General features: G+C 38.6%; 1 protein-coding gene across 2 annotated transcripts in view; it reads left to right on the top strand.

Annotated features, from left to right (window-relative positions):
* TBC1D22B (TBC1 domain family member 22B) overlaps positions 1-26,250 on the top strand; it is a 43,090-nt gene that overhangs the window by 4,903 nt on the left and 11,937 nt on the right. The window contains exons 2-8 of one of the 2 annotated variants that reach the window (XM_058177452.1): positions 416-472; positions 3,074-3,381; positions 5,226-5,405; positions 5,848-5,918; positions 6,585-6,713; positions 7,981-8,046; positions 12,147-12,261. In XM_058177452.1, coding sequence (XP_058033435.1) covers positions 416-472; positions 3,074-3,381; positions 5,226-5,405; positions 5,848-5,918; positions 6,585-6,713; positions 7,981-8,046; positions 12,147-12,261 — 926 coding nt within the window. Of the gene's footprint in view, positions 1-415; positions 473-3,073; positions 3,382-4,594; positions 4,723-5,225; positions 5,406-5,847; positions 5,919-6,584; positions 6,714-7,980; positions 8,047-12,146; positions 12,262-26,250 lie in introns of those variants that run through there. The other variant, XM_058177453.1, reaches the window with a different exon arrangement.

Here is a 26,250-nt window from a genome sequence, read left to right as displayed (position 1 = left end):
GACTGGAGTTGAAGATTTGTTCTGCATTTAATTCCTAACTTTTCACAACCTCACTCTTAATCTCATATTACCATAGCAGTTCAAAAGAATTGAAGAATCTTAAAAGAACCACTCTTCAACTCTGAATTATTATGAAAGTTTGAGGATGCTGAAGTTGTGTCTGTGGTTATTGAAGTACTGTACGGTTATTTTCAAAGCCAGTTCTGCATGTTGCATTGTGTGAAGAAGACCCAAATTCAGATTCACCTTCAGCCGTCAAAGCTCACTGGATTATTTTAGGCCAGACCCAATCTCTCAGCCCATTCTGTCTCATAGAAACATTGTTATATAGAGGAAAATTGAGGTTGCCTTGAACTCTTGAAGGAAAGGCAGAATATACATCTAATATTGGCTGTGTGTCTTGTCTCTTTTACAGTATTCAACCTGTTTATGGAGCTCAGCATCCTCCACTGGACCCACGGCTCACGAAAAAGTAAGTTTGTCCCTCTACAACCTTTTTTTGCCACCGTTTTTCAGCAAGTCACTGCAGTTGTTAAGTGAATTTTGCTTCCCCCATTGACCTTGCTTGTCAGAAGCCAGCTGGGTAGGTTACATACTGTGATCACATGAGCCCTGGACAAGGCAACTGTCATAAATACATGACAAGTATCAAGCACCCAAATTTTTATCATGTGACCAATGGGGATGCTGCAACAATCATAAGTGTGAAAAACTGTCACAAGTTACTTTTTTCAGTGCCATTGTAGCTTTGAACAGTCACTAAACGAATGGCTGTAAAACAAGGACTACCTGTATGTAGTAAAAATGGCAAATTATTCTATCTCTTCTATGAGAAGGCATTTTTACAATAGGAAAATATATTGTCTTGGTTGATGATGTTCTACTGAAGTACTTGGATACTATATTTGAACCATTAGTATGCCTTTGATATTTTGCTTCCTTGAAAAAACTATTGGCCATTAAGCGGGGGTGAGGTGATGGTTTAACTATTAAATCATTATGGGATGACATCTTCACAATCATTGCCCTAACTGAGTCAGGAAAGCAATAGTTTATAAAACTGAACATCTATGTTAATTTGTAAAGGGAGAGGAACAGGTGGGATTTCAAAAGGGCAATGACATATGTAGTGCAGTTTTAGTGTCAGTCTGGTTTACATGATCTATGTGCGAGTAACATGAGGAATGTAAATGGGTATATTAGACTGATCAAAATATTTGATTGAAATATTTATTTACACTTTTAGAAGCAATCCAATTCTGCTTGGTCTGTCTCAGGGATATCGGGTTCTATTTGGTTCCACATGTTGATCCTAATTTAGGAAATATGTCTCCATTAATTACCATCATTGGAAATCAACAAAGTTATATAGTGAATATCATTTTATGAAGAAATGAAATATTCATTTCATAAATACATAAATTCTGTGGTGATTTACTTTTGAGATTTATTTATTTTTGCTTTTGGCTATCCTTCATTCACACTGATATCATTTAACCTATCGCATTTATATTATGGTCTATACAACATTAAGTCATCTATTGTAAATCCTTATCACTGTTTCAGTTACTGATTGAAACTTTGTAAAGGGAAAGGACAGGTGGGATTTAAGAAGACCAAAGACATGCATAGGCCAATTTTAGTGTCAATCAGGATAAGGATGATTATTTCAAGAATATTAACTGCTGAACTTTGAAGTGGTTGTATTGGAGTCACTGAATTAGATCAGAAGTTGTTTATTTTTTCACCTTTGTTTCTCTTTCTGTCTTTCTTACTTTTGTTTCTTCTAACTTTTCTCTTTTTCTTTGGATTTATCTTTTATTGTATGAAAAATTCTTTACTAAAATTTATATAAGGGATTTAACCACTTTTGTTTTGGAATTTTCAATGAAGACAACATGCGTAATGTTCTCAGACTATAGGCTGTGATCCATTGATTTAACATCTTCATTTTAGTTCTTAAATAATAAAGCCTAGAGTGAGGAAAGATGGTTGAGAATTTCAGGGGCACAATCATTGTTATCCCACCACCTAGAGCAATATTTCTCAACCTTGACCAGTTGAAGATGGGTGGACTTCAACTCCCAGAACTCCCCAGCCAGCAAAGGTTGAGAAACACTGTACCTAGAAATCAGTGTCAGTGATATGTTCCTCCTTTTTTGTTGGTCTGTGTACAGTGATTGGCTAAATTTGGTCTTTTTTTTGTTATTGTTATGGACATCGGACTTCTGGATTATCATGCAACTGTTTAGAATTTACTTCTACTTGTCAGTGTAGTTAACTTCATTTTGTATTAAAATTTATGACAGAAAAAGTACATGTGAGGTCCCTGTGCCTCCTCTCTCTCTCTTTTTTTTAAAGCAAAGACCAATGGAACTAATGGGGGCTCAATACCATCATTAGCTTTGGATTATTGGTAGGGATTCCTGATGTATTCTTAAGAAATTCCTTTTTTTGCATTTAAAATTCCATTTGATCTACCTTACTTTCTTGGAATTCACTTATGTTTCTTGATCTGAATAGACAAAGATTTTATTCTGGGTTCCTTGATGCTAGGATCATGATTCATAAAACTGAAAATAAAGCAAGTGCAAGTTAACAGTATTGTTCAAGCAAAGGGATTAATTGTGTCTTTATTCAATATACATGTTAATTTGGGTGATAGTATATTAACATTTCTATTTTCACATGTCTTATATATGCGTGGTTTATACTTCTTTAGTATGTTACTTATATAACATAAAACCAGAGTTTTACTTTGCTTACCACACAGGAAGTTTCATGGACTGCCCTTTACATCCTGAACATAGGCAGAAGTTTTTTCTTCTTGCCTGCTAATCTATAAAGTTCTGGCTTAGAATTTGAAGTTTGTATTTGGGGGAGATTGCCTAAAATTATTTTCCATTCTTTGTTCTTTGGCTCACTGAAAGGGAAGAGAGGGAACAATGGGATGGAGGGAAAGCAACTGATACATTAAATGAAAATAATGATGAAAGATTATCATAGGCAAGGAAAATTTGTATATCAAAACTGAGGCAATTCTCAATACAGTATATCACTTTACTTTTTTTAGCTTCATCAAGGAACGCTCCAAGATCAATACACTATCTATGAAAAATAAGAAGGCCAGCAGTTTTCATGAGTTTGCTCGGGACACTAGTGACGCTTGGGATATTGGGGATGATGAAGATGAAGATTTCTCATCCTTCCAAACATTGAACTCTAAAGTGGCCAAGGCCACAGCAGCACAAGTCTTGGAAAATCACAGCAGAAAATCACAGCGTATGAAACCCGAGTGGCCCCAGGCAGCTCTCAGTGACACACCAATCAATTGTAAAGTCATCAAATCTAATAGTGAAGCCCAGCTATCCAGAGGACCTGGTACGTTGCTTGTGGCTCTTGGCTTTTTTTGCAGTGTATCGCCATATCCCATCAAATTTGTGTGAGTGAATTCTGCAGTTCTGTACAAATGCTGCATTTGTAGGCAAATGCAGAATGGAATATTCTCAAAACCTTCGATCTGTTTTAACCAACAAATGCATTTCTTTTCTTATGGACGAAGAAATAGCCTTTTATGTGTGTGGTTAATTCCTGATGAAATCCTAAAAGCTGGTGACTAGCTAAGTACAATATCCCAGGAAACAAGACTTTCATGCTTTTATTTTGTCCCATATTTAGCAGGAACAGAATACATTACGCAGATATATAAACATGTTCTTGAACTTCGTATTTATTTATCAGCATTGGTTACGATATATTTGAGTGCTAGACAAGGTGAATCTTGGGATCTGATTATGTACTGTAGTTGGTAGACCTTGACTTTTCTTGCTAGTGAAATTATAATGGTGTTATTTTAGAAGCAAATTCCTTTACAGAGCACACACAGATCTGATATGCTCTTATGAGCATTCTTACTAACTGATATCAAGTATAGTCATTGCATGTTTATTGGAGGGTGGGGGTGAATGTGTTTGCTCTTTCTGTAAATAAAGGCCTTTTGGTTAGTGAATTGGTTCTCAAAAATGTTTGAAACTTTTGGAAAGAACATAGAGTTTTGACCACAGCATCTTAATATTGCATGTCAGGTATGAGTGTAAAATATACAGCCTGAAGTCGTCATGCAGCCAACCAGAATTCTTTTTGTGTTCCACTCCCAAAATGTTGACAGCTTCGTTGGTGGCTTTGAACTTTTGGGAAGATTAGAGGATAAAATCAGTGCCTTAATCTTTACAGATACCCATTTTACCCTGCATGGTCCCTGAAATTCCCCTTGAAATGGGTTCTGCCACAAAACTTAATGGCATCCTCAAGCCAGAAATTGTACACTCCTAATATTAATCAAACAATTAAGATAATGCATGCCTTATCTTGCATATTGCAATGACGAGCAAAGTATATTCTGCTTTCTGGCTTTGAAATGTTAGCCATCTGATAGCAAAGCTACCACCAGATGGCATTAAAGCCCATACCACATTCTATTTCTTTTCTGGAAATTGTTTGGCTTTTTAGCATTGAAGCATAGAGGAAGTTGGGGTAGTAGGTTGCTTTTGAGGTGTGGTGCTTCCTCTTCTGTGCTATTGATTTTGTTGTTTAGCATGCTGAAGGAAGAAGGAATGAAAGAGCCTGAAATCTGGAAACAGATGGAAGGGATTGAACAGGTGGAGACGATGGAAGAAGAGCTGAGAGAGCATTGGCTTTATATAATGTTGATGGACAGGCCAGGTAATCTTGATATCAGTGAAAGTGGTTTAAGAGCCAGCCATCTAAATTGCTAACAATACAACATTCTACTTTTACCATTACAATCATTGGATCTCTGCACTTTCCTTAAGAGTTATGTCAAGCATAGTGAAAACTGTAAAATATCAGGGTACTCCTGTGCAGGGGTTCTTGGTGAATGAGTGAAGCAGAACAGTTTGATAACTTGGTCAGCAGGAATGGATTGGTTCATGGTTTATCTTGATTAATCCTCAAGTTCTTTGCATACCTTTTCAATAACAGCATGGCAGGAAACAGTTCAACATGTGAAGCTTCTGCCATCATTCAGTGATGGGAGAGAAAATTCACGGGTATGGAGACTTTCCTTGCCATGTGTGTATTTAAAGGTGTGGCAGCCTTCCTGGAATTGGAGATTCTGGAGGCATGAAGAAAACAATGGATTCTGGAAGCTCCAGTGTTTGCTGCTGCCCAGTATACTCCTGATGGACCTCTTTAAACTCTTTTAGAAGATGCCTGTATGCGCAACCCCCTCCACAAGCAGCAATCCCTCCCACTCCGACCCATCATTCCACTTGTTGCTCGCATCTCTGACCAAAATGCTTCTGGGGCTCCTCCCATGACGGTGCGTGAGAAAACACGCTTGGAAAAATTCCGGCAGCTTCTGTCCAGCCAAAACACAGATCTAGGTAAGTCCAGGTGTTGGGATGGTAAAATTACATCATGAACTTTTGTGGTTTCTAGAAATAATAAATAAACAATCACATTCCTCCCATTGTGGCGCAAGTATGTTTGTAACATGAGATTCCAGTGTGAGATCATCCCTAGCCAAGCTAGCCAAGAATCTTAATGTTATAGTCTTGGAGGAGATCAAGCAAGGATTGAGGACTAAAGCAGTACATTTGTAGATCTATAGAGAGTCCCAGTGATTATATTTATTATTTTATTTCCATACAGATTTAAATCCAATTTTAATTCAAAGAATTAAAATAAAAAGAAACATAGTCACTATTGCCATACATATCTAAGCAGCAAGTTACTTACCCAGAGGGGAGAAAAGTATATTCTTTCTGCCATCTTTAAAAATGCCAAAAAGTTAATATGAATAAATTCACTGTTACCCCTTTGCAGATGAATTGAGGAAATGCAGCTGGCCTGGTGTCCCCAGAGAGGTTCGTCCTGTGACTTGGCGACTTTTATCAGTGAGTGCTGCATCCTCTGACCTAGGACAACTTGTGTCATCTACATAATGAAAATGTATCCGAGATGCATAACTGGGCTCCAGGCAAACACAGCTCCTGGTTGGATTTTTAGCCCAAGTCTTTCTTAACCAAGCTGCCTGAGATCTCTTGAGAGGAATATGACACTGTAGCATGGGAGAACAGTACATTTTATGCTTAGGTTTGTAAACACTGATTTAGAAATAAAAATAGCCCATATGTTATAATAGTTATGCCATGAAAAAGCAAGAATGTCAATGAATTCCAAAATCAGTCTCTCTAGAAAATGAGAGAAGTTACATGGCAACAGTATTTCTGATCTCCAAAAAGCCTTATTCCCAAGAAGTCTTTATGCAATGCTGGAATTGTAGGTTCCAAAGTAAGACTGTCTCCAATGCTTTTAAGCATTTAATGCAAGGAAAAATCTTGATAGTTGCAGTTTCATCCCCCAAAGGAGAACTTGATTAGAAGAAGCTACATTTTTCAAACTTTTGGTTCTATAACATTTTGTTGGACTCCTGTTAAATCCTATATCCTTTCCTAAAATACTTTCTTGTGGGATAACATTGGGCAGGTTGGAGTGAAAATTGGATAAGAATGTGGAACACAGTGGAAGAATTTTGACTTGACAGGTTTTGTCTTCTATAGGGTTATCTCCCTGCCAGTATGGAACGAAGGAAGCTGACTTTACAACGAAAACGAGAAGAGTATTTTGGCTTCATTGAACAGTATTATGACTCCAGAAATGAGGAACATCATCAAGATACCTATCGGCAGGTACTCAGACTTCTAATCTCTAGATTGAGATCGGCCCCCTTACCGATTTGCATGTAATTCTGACCATTATTTGTTTATTTGAGCTCCAAAGCATGTATTTGGAAAGTGAGGTTAATTTACCTGCAGAACAATAGCCATGTGAGATAGATTGGCTGAGACAGTTTCTGGGCAAGTCACTCAGTCACTCAGTGAGTTCTGTAGTTGAATGGGTCTTCCCGTTCCAGATTCCCAAATCAACTTTGGTAATAATATAATAGATAATAATATATACTTCCTAGGTGTTATTCATTAATCAGCAGACATGAAAGTGATCTGACTAATGACCCTAAAACAGGAATAGATAGCCTTTTTGCTTTTCAGAGCTATGTCAGATATTGAAGGCCATATATTCCAGACATACATATATACCCAGCAGACAAATAAATGTATGCATGCACAAGAAACTGTGTTCATTCTCCAAGAACTTGCTTGCAGGTCAGTGCTTCTGGGGAAATCCACAAATTTAAGCATGCTTGAGGTGAGGTGAGGTCTAGTCATCAACACACCTTGCTCTAGGACAGGGGTCTCCAACCTTGATCCCTTTAAGACTTGTGGACTTCAACTCCCAGAGTTCCTCAGCCAGCTTTGATGGCTGAGGGACTCTGGAAGTAGAAGTCCACAAGTCTTAAAGGGCAAGGTTGGAGACCCCTGCTCTAGGAAATAGGATGCTTTCTTCCACTTCTTTCCAGAGAGAGCCACTGGAGTTGCTTCACTGGAAAGAAAAAGCTACACAAGACTTCCCTACTCCTTCCTGTTGAAGCAGCTCTTTAGTACTGTATCCTTCCTGCCATTGACAGTGTGGGCTGGTTGCTCTTTTGCTGGGAGAAAAGCTTTCACTATGCTGCCTACAGAACTGATCCCTGGAACCTCATAACCATCAGGCTGGTGCACCTGCTGCCTGGGCGTCTTTCAAGAGTTGCAGGCACTCTTGACCCAGAGATAAGCTACTATGGGGAAATCACCTAGGTTTTTTTGGGTAGTCTTTTGAATGGATTATTCCTGCAAGGCATGCATATTTGTGCTGGATCATTAACATATATCCCTGAGTCATCAGGTCTATTAAGTTGGATGAGCAAGAACGTGCTATAATATTGGTCCTCTGTGAATCAGTGACAACGTTCTATCTTCTGTTTAGATTAGGCCATGGAAATATTGCCTTGTATTTGCAGATTGCAAGATTTGTTTGCAGTCTTTAATTTCTTTTTATTTTCTTAAAAATCATTTTCAGATCCATATAGACATTCCACGGACAAATCCCCTCATCCCTCTGTTCCAGCAACCATTAGTTCAAGAGGTGAGAAGTTTCCCCCCACCCCAATAAGCCATTTAACTCTTGATGTTGGTGACCAAGGATGCTTACTGAAATTTTTGTTTTGTCCGATTATTACTGATTTTCTGAGAACTGTTACCCAGCGGCAACCTGTTTCAGATGTGTGAACTTCAACTTCCAGCTGGCTGGGGAATTCTGGGAATTGAAGTCCAACATCATAAAGTTGCTGAAATCAAGAAACAGTATTCTAGGGTTAACTGCCTTGTATTATTCAAGGGCATTTCTGATAGATTTTTTTCTTTAAACCACACTTTTAAGTATTTTCTTTCTACTCTAAAAGTTAGGTGGCTATCTGGTATATGCTGCATTTCCAAAATGCAATATAAATGAATCATGCAGGCACACTTATTTTTGGAGGAATATTTTATCAATATTCTACTTAAGCGCACCATTTGGGAAATGCAAAAATCATTATGAAATTATAAAAGAATGCACATTGCCACCAGATAAATATTTCCCTGTTTCCTTCTTCTTAGGTATATGTATTAATATAAGCATATGATAGGATAATGTTGCATTCTGTTTCCTTTTATTTTACCAGCCATTGCTGTGGAGATAAAGGAATTTGTAATGGCATTGCATTATATATGATATATTACTAGATGATGCACGCAAATCAACAGGAAGAACTATACAGGACTAACATTTCAATCTGCAGCCCGATAGCTTCAGTACTGTCTAATTATGAACTTTTCATAAGAATCCATATATTCAAATATTGCATGAAATTACAAACTTTCAACAGAAAAAGATGCAACTTCTCCATATTTTTAAATTTTTTTTAGAATGCACTAGATAGGATAAAGTGTTTTTCCTATTCACAGTTATATTTAGATAGTTGCAAGGGTACAATGTTCTGATATTATCTGTCTGTTTATAGCCCCCAATATCCTGCTATCTAAGGACTCCCAAAGTGGCTTACAAATCAATAGAACAGAAGAAAAATATGACAATATTAGAAGAATAGACAGTATTGTAAAATGAAAGTAAGATAAGTAGAACAATAAAAACGGTACCGTTGGAAAGATTTTTTTTTTCTGATGAAGAAAAATTGACCATATAGTATGCCATTTCGAATACCTTTGAAGGAGAATTTAAAATCAAGGCGTGAAAACCAAGGGATTCGTTTCTCCAGGCATTTTCAATCCTCCTTTCAGTGATAAGTACCCAGAATAAGTCTTCCGAGGATGCTACTAGTATCTAGGAAGTTACTATGAGTAAAAGGGTGGGGTCTGTGTGGGCTTTCTAGATGCTCTCTAGTGATAAGGCTGTGTAGAGGATAAGTCAGTATTTTTAGAAACTCTTCAACAGAAAGAAGTGACTTCGTGAAGGAATAATCTCTGAATTTTAAGTGTCCTCTCAATGTATATCACCAGCAAAACTGCATTAAGTCCATATTGTAGCAATGAGGTGACTTGCCTAAGAACATAAACTATCTTAGAGTTTTAAATGGCAGACCTCTGGCTAGATTAATTGAATTCCAAATATTAATAACGAAACATGTTATAAGGTATAAATTATTTTAGCTTTGACCAATCTGATTCTGCTGATTATTTAGTGATGCCTGCAAATCATGCTGTTTCAGTCAATCTTAAGTGATCTTAATCCATTTCTAGCTCTTGTGTATAGCAGAGATGAGGTTTTCTATATTTAGGAGTCAGGATTGATTGGGTTTGGGAATTTATGATTACTAATGCAAGGTCTGTCTAAAACCATAATAGATTGATTCAGTTCTTCAGGTTTATGAAGCATAAATAAATACCTAACAAGGTCCTGTGCTTTTGGCCTTGAAATGAATAGGCACATTGTCATAGCTGTTTTCTGGTGTATGTCCCTTTTCTCCTTGTAGCAGACAATGGCCTGTACATACTGTTTAAAAGCTTTGATTAGTTTAAGAGCTAGAATACTTAACCATTAATATAAGTGGTAGTGCTGCAAAACAAACAGCCATGTTCAAAGTATGATTAATGAGAGCTATCTGTCACAATTATGTTGAATGCCATTGCTGCCTATCCTGAAAGTTATAAAATAACCTGTGCAGACTTTTGAAAGGAAAACTGGTCAGGGAATTTATACCAAGGGCACTGATATATTGCGTAGATTGTTCTGCTATAACAAGTTTCCTACAACTAGCAATAAATACCTCCATCAAGATTTTGTATTCTCGAAGCAACAGACTTCAGATGCTTGTCTACTGAATTCAGTCATTGTGGATGCAAATGTAACAGAGAAGTGTGAACAACATACATTCTGGAGAATGTCAGTTCTCTCAATTACAGAAATCACCATGAGGACTTGAAGCATGCTGGGGTTAATGTTTCTAGATCTGGTGTGCAACTAGAAAACCTATCAGGGGCCTCAAGTCTGAGCCCTATTCTTATATTTGAAGGAAACAAGAGAATCTAGAGCACCTCTGTCAAGGAGATGCAATATTTGGTCTGTCAGACCTTGCTGATTTTGCAGAAGTGATTTATTGAACTTGACAGTATGTTTTGGGGCTGCTGTGTACATATTAGCAGTAGCCTCATCCTAAGGTTCATGAATTTCGGCCATACCAGATAGTTGTGAGAAGGCCTTTTGTTGCCTATATTAATCCATAAACAAGAAACCTCACTGCAGAAAATGAGGAACTTTTAACAGTAGATATAAGAGCATCTGCAAAATATGTGATAGTGACTTTGGAAAGACTCTTACATAACAGAGGTAGGAGACATGTTGGACTAGAACAGTGGTTCTCAACCTTTATAGTGCTGCGACCCCTTTAATACAATTCCCCACAATGTGGCGACCCCTTTAATACAATTCCCCACGATGTGGCGACCCCAACCATAAAATTATTTTCGTTTTGAATTTATCGCACCTGAAGCCGTATTGGCTAGCGATCTGAACTGCGATTGCCTTGAGGACGGAGGCATTAAAGTGGAGACTCCTCCCCTATTAAGTTTATCGCGCCTGAAGCCAGATTAGGCTAGCGATTGGGAGTGAATGCAGCTGGCTTGAGAGGGAGACATCAGAGCAAAGATTTCTCTCTTTTTTAATTCATCGCGCCCGAAGCCGAATTCAGCTAGCGATTTGAAGAGCCTGCAGCTGGCTTGTGGAGTCAACCATTGGAGCGCGATTCTTTGAATTGCAAGTATACTTTCCATATTTCCGATGGTCTTAGGCGACCCCTGGCAAATCGTCATTCGACCCCCAATGGGGTCCCGACCCACAGGTTGAGAACCGCTGGACTAGAACAACAGGAAACTGCCTTAATCCACATCAGAATACTTGTGAATTTAGCCCAACATTTTGTATTCTCCGGGATGTCCAGAAGTGCTTTTTAAAAAATCTTTTGTTATCTGCTCTTTTGAACTAGGCGTGACATTTATTAAACTTGTTATGAAACTGCTGCCCCCCAAACATCTGTTTGAAAGATCCTCAATTTACAACCATTTGCTTAATGATAGTTCACATTAATGACAGTGCTGCCACCCTGGTGCCTTTTGTTCCCTTTGATGAAATATTTAAACAAATAAGTAGGCATACAGCTTAATTGGCCAATGTTTTCCCCCTCCTTTTAAAAAGAAGCAACTTTGATTTTATAAGGAAAGGTTTTAAAAAGTTGAGAAGGTATCTGATCTTCCCCAGAACTTCCAATGGCTGCAGATCTGGGTTGAAACAACCTCAGGGTTCCATCCATGAATATATGTCCTTGGAGGAAGTGAAGCCAGGTAATCCCCAAACAGCATCTCCTTTGCCTTTCAGCTTGTAACCCTCTAGGTGCTTAATCATATAGACAATGGAAAAAGATAGATAAACTCTTTTCAGAGCAGAATATTCATCTATGATAATTCTGAATTTCTGCTGGCTTCTGCACGTGGCATCCTAGGAGTCAGGTACACTGTATGCTGAATCTTCTTTTGCTGCTAAGAACCTCAAGCCTAGCTATTTCTTTAGTCACTCTGCATTTCTAACTCTTATCACAACCTCTTCCTCCCCTGCTTTTGTTCAGGCTTTTTCCTTCTTTCTCTTTCCTTGGGCATGGCTAACTCAAGCACCTGGCTTTCCTTCTTCTTCTCTAGATCTTTGAACGAATCCTGTTTATCTGGGCCATCCGACACCCTGCCAGCGGCTACGTGCAAGGGATTAATGACCTGGTCACTCCATTCTTTGTTGTGTTCCTCTCTGAATATGTTGGTAAGCGAAGCTTGATGGCTGAAGTATATGATTAGCTCTTGCTATTGAATGCTCAGATTGTCATCACTGAATCAACTTCATCATCCCTGAAATGCTTTGCCATTACAGTATATAAAGGTAGAGCTGCAAATTGATTCACCATCATCTCTCTTACCCCGGATTACCTTTTGTCAATCATGTCTTAAATCTGACAGAAAAAGTTTTTTTTTCCCCCGGGATGGATGGGGGGAAGCAGAGTATTGTCTAGCTGTGATTGTCAGTAAGGTAAAACAAGTCATTAGTGAGAATAACTCCACAAAGAGTAATGACTTTGTTAGTGTCAGACTTACACTGTTTGCCAAAGATTGCATTGTGCAATCAAGATGTATTATGCAAATGTCAAATTTTATCAGGTACTAGGAGGGCTCTGCTTTCAAATTGTTTAGAAAGGTGTAGAATGGCACTACCCCTTATTACAATTTTGTATCTTGTAGGGTACATGGAGATAATTCCACCTTCCTTTTAGAATAATTTGGAATGCTTAATGAATTAAAAGATCTAGTCATGGAACAGATTCTTTCTTTTACATTAAAGCAGTGCTTCTAATTGAAGTCCACCTCTTTTACCCTGTACAGTGGAAACAAAAATACCTATTAGCAGTTAATACTGAACAAGGTAGCACATTCTATCAGTTTTAATAATATTAACATGCAGAAAAATTGGCTTCGAGAATAGAATTTAGGAACAACATTTAGGAAAGGAAAGAGGTTTTCAGAGAAACGACATAACACATAATAACAGCAATGTGTTTTTGACTTAGAGCAAAAAACATCAGAAAAAGCACAGGAAATGAAGAACTAATAACGCAGCCTTTTTATGGGTCAAATTATATACTCAGAGAATTACTAGTTTAAAAGCTGGTTTAAAGAAATCTGACTGCTTTTGTGTTGGCTCAGAATCAAAGCAGCATCAGGTATACCTAGTACCTGAAAACTCTACAAGGGATACCAAAGTTGTATGCTAGATACAGAAGGGTCAAAAAAAACTTCTCTGATGATGACAGTGCCAGACTGATGCTATCGCAAACATTTACATGATCTGTAAGATTTATTTCATTAAAAAATAATGAAAAAATAAAATCACGTTGTACAAATTCTCCTGCCATTGATCATACTTATTTATACAGGTATTTTCATACACTAGTCATTTGCGTAATTGGCAATTGACCTGCATTGATAGTCTTCATAAATTATTTTTTTACTATGCATCAAAGATTAGTAATCCAATTTTTGCAATTTCCTGGAGAATGGAATAACTCATTTTTTGTGCATGTTGAATAAATGACTGGAAACAATGAAATCTGATAAGAGATGTATTTTGAATATTGATGATTATTTGAGATCGTGTCTTAAATATATACAGTAGGTGTTCTCTCCTAAGTATAAATGAGATGAAATAGAACTTGTGAAAATAATGGTTAGTAAAGAATGGCATGGAAATTGAATATTCAGCTCCCTTGGTTATTGGTATATTGTGCCTTATGTTTTTATTTTTCTAAGCCTGGAAATGTGGTCATTTAGTCTTTTGATTTTCATGACATGCTTCTACTTGCTATTCTAAGCATGTATTTAATGATGTGACTGTTCATGTTCTAAATATGGTTGATGAGGAACTTTCCGTGCAGCATGGCTGCTTCTTCATTTATACGTGTGAGCTTCATGGCTGGCTACTGGAGGGGAGGGGGGGAGGGCTAACTAGGCCTTTGGTCTGTTCTAGGAAGACTTTATGTCAATTACTGTTCTTAACAGTCTTATCAGTAGAACTTGTAAGATAATGCTCCATTTGAATTTCATTTTATGGAAGTAATAATTCTGTTTAAGAAGCATTCAAAATATTCTATGTGGCATTTAATGATTAAACAATAAATTTATCAATTTCAATTACTACCAATTTCTTTCCCAGTCAATTTTCAGTGGCCCTCCATGGAAAAAAAATAGAATGATTAACTTGCATATTATTATAAAACACTTCTGACTGATGGTAAAAGTAGGCCTCACTATGAGGAGGGTAGCCCAAGAATAGTGCTTTTACTAAAAAGGCCATTACCTGGTTATTTTCCTGGGCAAACAATTTAACTATTCCTTGCATATAATAATGTACCTTCTCCTGAGATGTGAAGCTTCAGAATCTGGAACTCACAGCGGCTTTTCCGCTATTTCTTTCTACGGTAGACTTCCTTGAATAGCCGCCCATCAACTATGCTTTGAACTGTTTCTGGTATATCTATCCCTTATCTAGCTTATACTCCAGTGGCTGAATCAGCAAACCAGCAAGCACTCTCCTGACATTTGTGTAGGAAAATCACTGCTTTATTTGGAGATAGGCATTCTTAATTAGTTATCTCCAATAAAAATGAACTGGATCTGACACTTGTACCTCTCAACATTGTATTTGCTGGATTCTTGCCTTATCCTTGTGTGGTGATGAATACCCTTGGCACATGAGGTCACTGCTGCTCATTAATCCTTCTTTAGTAGAGATAAGGTTGCTGACACCTTCATTTTAGATCAATTTGAGAAGTCTACCAAAGATTAGCTCTTTGATATATATGTCAGATCATTTGTTTGGCGATTTGAGAGAGGTCTATATTTGTTCATGGTCATTCAGTGAATTAAATTACAGATAACAGCCCAGGAGTTTACAAAGGATGTTATTTCTGAAATCATCCATTGGCACCAACTATTATACGTACCGTACCGTACCGTACCATACCATACCATACATCATTTCTCTCTTTGTTTAAAAGCTAACAACTGAGCATGGCAGCTCTCATCAGGCCAAAATTACTCTTCCTGAATCAGTGGTCAAATACCTGGCTAGTGAACAGGACCAAACTCTTTCTCCTATTCTTGTATGTTGTTGCCCTTTTTTCAAATTGTTCACTGTTAGCCTGCTGCACAAAGGGAGCTGCCTTCATGAAGTTGCGGAGCTCATGAGCATTTTGGGATCTGTGCCAGTGTCAGATCCATATATGGTGTATCTGCTGCTCTCAACAGATCAGCGGATGCCATTGAACATTGCTGAGCATTGCTTGTTTCAGCCAGTGCTGTCTGGCAGAATGGCTTATGGGGGTTATAACAGCTACAACTATAGTAAAATTTTAGTGTCCCAAAGGTGCTTATCAAACTGGCAGAATTGTTGAATGCTCATTTGAAAGAGATTTTATGGTTCACAAAATAAACATTTGGTAAGCATTCCATTTATTCTCCCACATGTGTTACTGTTCCTAATATATTCAGTAACCAGTTTTAGTCAACTTCAACCAAACTTTTCAAGGGAAAAACAAGACAGAATTTGTTATCATTTGGTAAAGATTTTTTTTAAGTTGTATTAATTAAATGCTGGCGCAATCTAGTTGATAGTAACCATGTTACCTTCATGTGAAACTTCATGCGATTTAAATAAACTATATTGACTGGATGATAGAACTATTATATCTATAGCAGTTATGCTGTATTAGCCAAAGCCAAAACAACCACATTATGCCTTTAAAAAAATTAAAAAGCAATGGCATAATATATAAAAAGAAAATAGGAACCAAATAACAACTAACTAAACCAGATATAACCGAAGTATAAGAAAAACTCAAACAAAAAAAATCCATAGGAAAAAAAAAGGTTATGTTATTAACAATAATGATTACATCTGTATGCTGCTTCTGACATTCCATCAGTGCAATAAAGTAGGGAAAGTACCGTGTTTCCTCGAAAATAAAACCCTGTCTTATATTTTTTTGAACTCTGAAATAAGCACTTGGCCTTATTGCCGTGCGCTCAAAAACCCGATTGGGCTTATTATTGGGGGATGTCTTATCTTGGGGAAAACAGGGTAAAAAAGTAAAGGTTTCCCCTTTTTCATGTCTTGAACTTTTGCTTGTCCCCATGCTCAGATTCCCTTTTGAACATCAATTTTAATTGAACCAGAAGTCGATCTAACCACAACAGCGGACTAGATATAATGCTCACTAGATTCAGATCACCACAAAACTGCCCTCAAGTGAAGGGAAAGTCAGACATATGTCCACTAATGTGTTTGAGATTATTGGAACAAACCCATGGCTGTCATGGAGTATATACACCCCGTGGCTTTCCCTGACTCAGCTTCCAGGCCGTGAGATTGAACTCCCCTGAACACCATCAAGTGGAGGCACTTCAGCGCCAGCCCTCGACTGAGAGACTCAGATCCAGGCGGGCAGAGAGACTCAGATCCGGGTGGGCAGAGACTCAGATCCAGGTGGGCAGAGAGTGCCTGGTTTGTCAAAAGGATAGTTAGTTATATATTTGCACTTCCAACATAAAGAATTGGAAAGCCAGCCTTTATACTTGGATGAATAGTATTTTTTTAAAATCCAACCATAATAATTTATTAAATGAGGATATTCCAATTTATTCCAAATTATCCACAAGTTTGCCAAATCTTCATACAACTCTTTAGTTGTGAATAAAAATAAAATTCAAAGCATCTTATTTGCTGTATAGTTTTCAGTAATTCATTGAGAATCTGCTCACTGTTGCCCACTTTCATGAGATGAGAAAGTATAGAGGCCTGCAGGCACTGTTTATCTGTTGCTGTACCTGCTATCTGGGATACCAACTGAATTGTAACTAAAAACAAAGTTAGGACTTCCAAGAGATTAAGCAAGACATTAGCTTTACAATTGTGTTCATAATTGGTTTTTTTTAATCCTTCCATTACAGGAAGCAATAAGGTCAAAATACATACACAAAGGTATACTTGAAATTGAAGAGCGTTAAAACCTCAGTCTTCAAATGAAAGTCATAATTTTGATACGGAAAATCAAAGTCTGATCATTCCATAAAAACTTTCTTTTTAAAAAAAGGTAAATGTTTCTCCCATCCAGCCATGACCGATTCTAGGGGGCGGTGCTCATCTCTGTTTCCTAGTTGAGAGCCAGCATTGTCCGAAGATGCTTCCATTGTCATGCAACTAGCATGACTATACGCCAAAGCACTTGGAATGCTGTAACCTTACCAATGAAATGGTACCTATTTATCTACTCACATTTGCATGCTTTTGAACTGCTAGGTTGGGGCAAGAATGGGAGCTCACCCCATTATGTAGTACTTGGGACTCAAACTGCCAAACTTCAGTCAACATATTCAGCATCTTAACCGCTCAGCCACTGCACCCCTTAACATTTCACAACTTCTTGAAAATATTTTACAACTATTAATGTAGGAGCCCCTCCTAGAATATGTATCAACCTTGCAATAGAGCTTTCCAGTGGACTATAATCACCTGATTCCAGTTCCTCTCCATTCCATTATAGTCTTTTACTGATTGAAGATATGGGAGACAGTAAATATAGTTTCTAAATCTTACATTGATTCAGTTGCTGGGGGACATGTAGATTAGGAAATTGCCTGTTAGTCAATATTTCTGTTCTCGTTCCTTTCAGAAGATTAAACTGACTTATGTTTGCAAGGTCAAGCGCCAGGATCTGTCTCTACAATCCTGTGGAGAGTTCTCCTTTTAGAACTAATGGCAATGTTTGGGATTTTCTGTCATAGATGCCATACAAAATCACAACAAGGGGAGAATGGTGTTATTTCACAGAATTGCTGTCCTAGTGAGCAACAACCAGTCTTAAACCATCCCATTCTACAGTAGAAAAACTTGACCTGTTAAAAATCAAATCACATAATCTGTGAGGCAAATTGGAATCTTGAGTTTCATTTTTAAAAAAGATTCCTTTGAAATCACAAACATCTGTTCACATATGCATCCACATACCCACACAAATTATTATCAAGTTTGTTTATTCCTTCAATCCCACTCCGTATATGATGTCCAGACAATACTCTTGAGTACAGTCAACTGTTAATCAAGCCATGTTCTTTATTTTTTATCTGGCAGCAGAGTCACCCTCACCAGCTTAAAGTCTGCTGTTTGGGGGAATACCTATTTTCATTTTCTTCAGTCCTGGCTGGTATTCCCTTTTTGCCAAGAGAATGCGGGTGAGGTTTCATTATGGTCAATAGCTGTTTCCTTCTTGCCTGGACAAACAGTAGAATTCGTTTACTACTGCATTTAGTATGGTTATGATTTTTTTAAGCCCCTTTATAGTCTACACTAATAGTGGTGGCACAGTGGTTAGAATGCAGTACTGCACGCTACTTCTGCTGACTGCCGGCTGCCAGCATTTCAGCAGTTCAGTTCTCACTGGTTCAAAGTTGATTCAGCATTCCATCCTTCCGAGGTTGGTAAAATGAGAACCCAGTTTGTTGGGGGCAATATGCTGACCTTGTAAACTGCTTATAGAAGGCTGTAAGGCAGTGTGAAGCAGAATATAAGTCTGTGCTATTGCTTGCCTTCAGAAGTTGTGAACGACTTGCCTTCAGAAGTTGTGAATGCTCCAACACTGGAAATTTTTAAGAAAATGTTGGATAACCATCTGACTGAGATGGTGTAGGGTTTCCTGCCTGGGCAGGGGGTTGGACTAGAAGGCCTCCAAGGTCCCTTCCAACTCTGATGTTATGTTATGTTATTGCTATCTACAGTCTTTTCCAGAAGGAGTTATTAGATGGGACTTGGAATGGATTAGCAAATTCATAAAACTGCTCTGATATTGACTGAGTTAAATATGCTATTTGAACTGAGCCACATTTTTCTCATATATAAATCTCAGCTCCCTACTTCATGTACACACAGAATGAGTGCATCAGATACATATTTCTTCTACCTTCTTCACTCCAGCCTGGATCCCCACTGTGCTATCACCCTGTAAGTCTCCACTGGCCCATTGTTACATCCCTGCATCAACTAAGATGATAGATTATAATGGCTATGAAGAACCTACACTTCCTTAAATAATTTTATGGGTAATCAGGTTGGGCTACAAGGTGGATGCTTTGAGCCCACATAGAAGTAAAAGTAGTGGGATGAAATCCAACATTTCATTTTTCAGTGCATTGAGCCTCCAAATTTAAACAAAAATTAAATTTTAAAAAAATATTAAAGGTAGGGGACCTTGGTGTCTTCACTGCGGGCGGCTTGTAGTAATCACATTGTCAAGACGACACTCTCTGCTGCTGGCATACACAGTAAATATCCATACTTAGAAGGTAATTTGTCTTCCTCTGTGACTGTCTCAGTTTCAATATGATTGTTTCAGTTTTATTTCAACACTTCTGTGCTGAAATAAAAGATAAGGAAGCTCCCAAAAATCCATTCCTTCAAAATAGCCATAGCTTTTTTTCATACTGTCATTGTATAAATGGATGGTTTCCCAGTAAGGTGCGAAAAAGTACATCTCTTTTTTTGACAGGATCCTACATATTTTAGACAGTGTCTGCAGGCAGAAAGATGAGCTGGCCTCTAGTCCTGCTGTAAATTAACTCCATTTGCTGGTTAGCAATCTCCAAGCTTCTTGGTTGAATGCCGTCTAGAGATCTTTGCTGTTCCCAGCAGCCACATGCATAGCGAGCCAGTGTTGTGCGTACTAATCTTCTCCTAACCTAGCTCGGTGGTGCCTTGAGCTGCAGTGTCAATCATAGCCACATTAGACTCTTCTTCATGCCAGCTTCAAGTGGCTGCTGCAAAACTGTTGGCTGCCTTTCAGTTCTTGTCAGAGCCATATGTTGTATATCCAGGTTTTTTTATGCTGGTTCTGTCTAAGGCTCTTGCAGAACAGATGTTAGTGTTGAGCAATATACTCGAGAGGATTTTCCGAAGCTCTCTTCTTCTTTTGCCAGAAACCCCTACCTCCAGTTTTCAGGGTTGCTTGTGCTGTCGTAGTCATTGCTTCTCAGGGGCGGGTTCTACTTACCTTTACTACCAGTTCGCAATGGAATCACGCGCACACACCGAGCTTCTGTGCATGTGCAGATCGTCTATGATGACATCCGGGTGGGTGAGCGGAGCCCTCCCTTGGTTCGCAAGAACCGGACCGAACCGGAGGCAGCCCGCCACTGTTGCTTCTCCTTTGGGAGAGGGCAAATTAGCTGATCGAGAGTGAACTATATTGTTTGTCGCATTTTTCTGTCTTTCATATACAACCATTATGACTGCATTCATGTTATTTCCCAAACCATGTTTGTTGTGTAACCATCACATGTAAAATACCTAAATGCTTCAAATATATATGGATATCAAAACAGACAGTATTTATAATCTAAAGGATTTGATAAGACAGAAAAAAGAAATGAGATGGAATTGGAAAGCAAACGAATTCTAGCATCCATTCTTAAAATTGTATATTTAAAAATATGAATTTAACAAAGTAACATCTGTTCTAGATAGTCTGCTCTGCCTCTAAGTTCTCTCTCTCTCTCTTTCTCTCTCTCACACACACACACACACACACACACACACTCTTACAGTCTTGATCTAGCAAAAGAAGTCCAAACGTGCTGCAATGAACTTGGAAACAATGATTTGGAATCCCCAGATATCAAACCATAGTTTGATGATAATTGTAATTATAGTCACTATGGTGCCTAAACTTACCAAATCATTGAAAGGAAGAAACAAATTTGTACAGGAATGTGCACAAAGCTAATATAAAGCTAATGACTGAGGAGTTTTCTTTTGTTTTTAAAAAATGTGATTCTGGGTTTGAATATGGTTACTTTCAATGGGTCCTTTCAGAGAATTTTATTTATTTATTTATTTATTTATTTATTTATTTATTTATTTATTTATTTATTTATTTATTTATTTATTTATTATTTAGATTTTTATACCGCCCTTCTCCCGAAGGACTCAGGGCGGTGTACAGCCAGATTAAAAAACAGTACAATATACAAATTAAAACAAAAATTAAAATAACATATTCTATAAACGGCCAAAAATTTAAAACCGTCAGATTTGACCCATAAAATTCATAAAATACCCCAATTAAAATTATTAAAATTCAAAAGTTTAAAAAATTAAGCCAGTCCCGCTTGGATAAACAAGTGCATTTTCAATTCACGGCGAAAGGTCCGAAGGTCAGGTAATTGACGCAAATCAGGGGGAAGTTCATTCCAGAGGGTAGGTGCTCCAACAGAGAAGGCCCTTCCCCTGGGGGCCGCCAGCCGACATTGCTTGGCGGACGGCACCCTGAGAAGACCCTCTCTGTGTGAGCGTATGGGTCGGTGGGAGGCATAAGATAACAGCAGGCGGTCCCGTAAGTACCCGGGCCCTAAGCCATGGACCGCTTTAAAGGTAGTTACCAACACCTTGAAGCGCACCCGAAAGACCACAGGTAGCCAGTGAAGACTGCGCAGGAGCGGTGTTACACGGGAGCAATGTGTGGCTCCCTCAATCACCCGCGCAGCTGCATTCTGAACTAACTGAAGCCTCCGAGTGCACTTCAGGGGTAGCCCCATGTAGAGAGCATTGCAATAATCCAGACGAGAAGTGACAAGAGCATGAGTGACCGTGCATAAGGCATCCCGGTCAAGGAAGGGGCGCAACTGGCGAACCAGGCGGACCTGGTAAAAAGCTCTCCTGGAGACGGCCGCCAAATGGTCTTCAAACAACAGCCATCCATCCAGGAGAACGCCCAAGTTGTGCACCCTTTCTGTTGGGGCCAATGACTCGCCCCCAACAGTCAGCTGCAGTTGCAGCTGACTGTACCGGGGTGCTGGCATCCACAGCCGCTCCATCTTGGAGGGATTGAGCTTGAGTCTGTTTCTCCCCATCCAGACCCGTATGGCTTCCAGGCACCGGGATAGCACTTCGACAGCTTTGTTGGGGTGGCCTGGGGTGGAAAAGTACAGCTGCGTATCGTCAGCGTACAGCTGGTAACTCACCCCGAAGCCACTGATGACCTCGCCCAACGGCTTCATATAGATGTTGAACAGGAGAGGCGAGAGAATCGACCCCTGAGGCACCCCACAAGTAAGGTGCCTCGCGGTCGATCTCTGCCCTCCTGTCAACACCGTCTGCAACCGGTCAGAGAGATAGGAGGAGAACCACCGATAAACGGTGCCTCCCACTCCCAAACTCTCCAACCGGTGCAGCAGGATACCATGGTCGATGGTATCAAAAGCCGCTGAGAAATCTAATAGGACCAGGGCAGAGGAACAACCCCTATCCCTGGCCCTCCAGAGGTCATCCACCAACGCGACCAAAGCTGTCTCCGTACTATATCCGGACCGGAAGCCGGACTGGAACGGGTCTAGATAGACAGCTTCATCCAGGTACTGGGGAAGCTGCCATGTCACCACGCTCTCTACAACCTTCGCCACAAAGCGAAGGTTGGAGACTGGACGATAATTTCCCAAAATAGCTGGGTCCAGGGAAGGCTTCTTGAGGAGGGGTCTCACCACCACCTCTTTCAAGGCAGCAGGGAAAACCCCTTTCAAGGCGGTGGAGAAAATTTGATTTTCTAAATGCAGCAAGTATTTTCTTTCAAAAGAAGTATAATAATATTTGGCTTACAAGCAGTCTTCTTTAGAATATAGAATAACAGAGTTGGAAGGGACCCTGGAGGTCTTCTAGTGGAAGCCCCTGCTCAAACAGGAAACCCTATACCAGCAGTGTCATACTCAAGGCTCGGGGGCCAGATATAGCCCACAGGGTACTTAGATCTGGCCTGCATGGCCGCCCTGGAAACAACAAAGGACTGGACCATGGTGCCTCTGCCAGCAAAAACAGCAGCGGGTAGCCCTCCCAAGCTCCCTTTTCACTAGCAGAGGGTTCTAGGAGGCCGTCACAGCCAAAAAGGGAGCTCAGGAGCTGTTTTCGCTGGCAGAGTGCTCTGGCCACCATAAGTGCCGCCCACATGAGTGATGTTGAGCTGGCCATGCCCACTCTGGCCATACTCACTCCAGCCCCCCAAGGTCAAACACAACCCTGATGTGGCCTCATTGAAATTGAGTTTGACACCCCTGCCCTATATTATTTCAGTCAAATGGTTGTCCATGCTCTTCTTTAAAATGTCCATTGTTGGAGAATTCACAGCTTCTGGAGGCAAGTTGTTCCACTGATTTGTTTGTTCCTTTGTTCTTTTTCCTATGTGTATAATACATGGTAGCCATGCACAAAATTTCAGTGCATAATATCCTGTTTTGTCTGAACCAGGAAACGATGGATATTCATTTTGGATCAAGCCAAGGTTTTAAATTTCCAATCATCATATAACATTGCTTATTTTCAGGCAAATAACATGGTTTCCTTGCTTGGGCAAAAATGAAAAACTTAGTGACTTCTTACATTAATTGCAGCTAAAGATAGTAAGATGAGTAACCAAAAGGCTTGTACATATCATAGTTGAATAAATCAAGTTTCAAATGTCCAAACTAAGCAACAGTTGTGTGTAAATTTATGGGTAAAGCCATTGCCTTAATTTTGGAAATGGTAGGAGTATGACATATCAGACCAGCTGGCCTTTGGAAAATGCAGCGATCTTTTATCTGATAAAACAGAAATTGCTTTGGTTGGATTTACATGTGGTGCAAATGCAACCTCAGTTTGTAGCTGAATAAACACATCAATTCAATCAGTGATGTGGCAAGTTATGTGAATCCAACTACAGCGAGTTTTTAAGCTGCTTTTTTAGCATGTTGTGCAAACCAATGTATTTGTTATTTATTTAATAAATAATGATTAAACAAATAATAATATAGCATAATATAGGAATACCTGTATATAAATAGCAGCAAGTTTTGGGATCAAGTGCTTTTTCCTCCCCTTTCATTTTTTTTGTTATCTGGATATAAAAAGTTACTGTTTTTTGTTTATTGTCACATACTAAGTCAACCAAGTCATCTGAGCATCCAGCTGCCCTGGGTTTATACCACCAGGAATCTAAGGGAACCTGACATCTGTTAAATGTAATGGATAATTTAGAGTGGTTTACTGAGGCTGAAATTGTAGATGATGCTCCCTACTGGTTTACCAGATGAGAAGGATTATTGGGTTGGGGAAAAGATTTAACAACGATGCCAACTCTCTCTCTATAATCCCTTAATAATTGCTTAGTTAACCATCAGAATAGCCAAATTATTTGTGAGATAAGAAGATAGTTTGCAATTCCACACACGTTATGCACACCAGTTGCCAAGAATTTGTTGTTGTTGTTGTTATGACACTAACAAAGTATACAACTGCAGTCACTTAAATAACGGCAGTGATGAAACTGAGGTGACTGGGCTAGAAAGGAGTTAATTTGGAAACAAACATTTTCTGTCCATTTCTTCTGCAGCTAATTTGGGAAACATTTGTGTGGAGGAGAAGGGAAATGAGATTTAAAAATGGATAAATTTTATTCAGACCTGAGAAAAAACAGGAAAAACTCTGTCTTAAACTGAGAAGACTGGGAGTGTTAATACTTTTAAAAATATTACAGTTCTTTTAAAAATATTATAAAGGCTCAGGAGCATTCAAATAATGTTGTCAAGCTTGCCCATTAAATAAGCATCCATGGCAAAGATTGTTTTTTTCTTTATAATGTTAGCAGCTATTCATATTTTAAGATTTGCTAAGAATTTAAATGAAAAACTAAGGATTCTGCAGATTCTACAATTCAACCTCATTCCAAGGTTCAAAATTAGGTAAGAGTTTATGATTAGGATCTGGAAAAGTGATATGGTGGCATGACTTTAAAAAAAAATATGGGAAAAGATGAAACAAAAATTATCACAGTGTTCAAGGAAGGCAAGAAAATTTAGATATCAGAATTAATGTAAAGACCAATTATCTATTGTCTACAGAGGCATTATAGCTCTCGGATCATTAATTCTGATAAACATCTGGAAAATGATTGATTTAAAGAAGCAAGATACTTTTCAGAAACCTCCAGCCCTATTCTGCTGATGTCACTGACCCAAGGCATTTATGACCTTTAGATACTAAAGAAATTAAAATGCAGCCTTGGCAATAAGCCTTGGCAATAAAATCATTACCCTTCCCAATCTAAATTTCAATCTATTATAACCCAAAGGAATTTTCAGACATATACACTCCATTAATTGTTGGGAAACATTTATCAATCCAAGAACTGCTTCACACATTGCCTATATTTCAGAATATATTGTTAACATACAAACTGCCTACTCTGATATTCACAGCTGGCCACTTTACATGCCAGATAGGCACTGAGAGAATCCATATTCAAAAATGAAGCATGGCTCTTGGTCATACACATTCAGATTGCCTCAGCCCCTTCCTTGGCTGTAGAGAAAAGCTTTATGGTTCTTTTTAAAATTGAAGACCAGAACTGGAAAATGGATCTCAAGGTGAAATCTATGAGTGAAGCAAATTCAGCAGATTTGCCCTAAAAATCTTGGGGAATAGTAGAAGAACAAAAATTTGCTAGTAAAATAGAAATAGATAGCCAATGTAGTCAAGAATTCAGGTTAGATTTGTTTTCCTACTGTGCGATGATAAGTCCAATCAAATTGTCTTTTATTTCTCTGTTCAAGAGCAGGAATTATATGTTTTCTCAAGCCTTTTTATTTATACTTTGGACTGTTCATGAACAAAAATAATATTCTTAGAGGAGAACCAGGGGTGTCAATCTCACGTCATCATGGCGGCATCATGTGACCTATCGGGACTTTTTTTTCCTTCACTAAACTGGGTGTGGGCATGGCCAGCACATGACAAATCCAGCCCGTGGGCCGGGAGTTTGACAGCTCTGCCTTAGACTATTGTTGTAATTTGTAAAATAATATGAAAATATTTTATAGCTTCTTTTATAAGAAATTTGCTAAAATCACTATTTTTGCAGACGAACGCTATCTTATATTTTGTTTAAATGGCTTTTTATTGTATCTGGACAATTCTGGAACTCTATTCTTTTATTTTTTTTAAAAAAATATTGTACAATGTAATACTTAAAGTTAGTATTTGTCTTTTTATCCTTTTCAATAAAATTTAATTTTTTATCTCTGATGAGATTTGTCTGTCTCCCAAGAAGAGGCAGCAAGACTGAAACATTTAATCCTATTCTTCTAGACCAGTGTTTCTTAAAGTATGGTCTTAGAACCCCCGGGAATC

This window comes from Ahaetulla prasina, chromosome 3 (genome assembly GCF_028640845.1).
Source record: "Ahaetulla prasina isolate Xishuangbanna chromosome 3, ASM2864084v1, whole genome shotgun sequence".
NCBI classification, from domain to species: Eukaryota; Metazoa; Chordata; class Lepidosauria; order Squamata; family Colubridae; genus Ahaetulla; species Ahaetulla prasina.
Note: the sequence above shows the minus strand (reverse complement) of the source record. Positions and strands in the feature narration are given on the sequence as shown.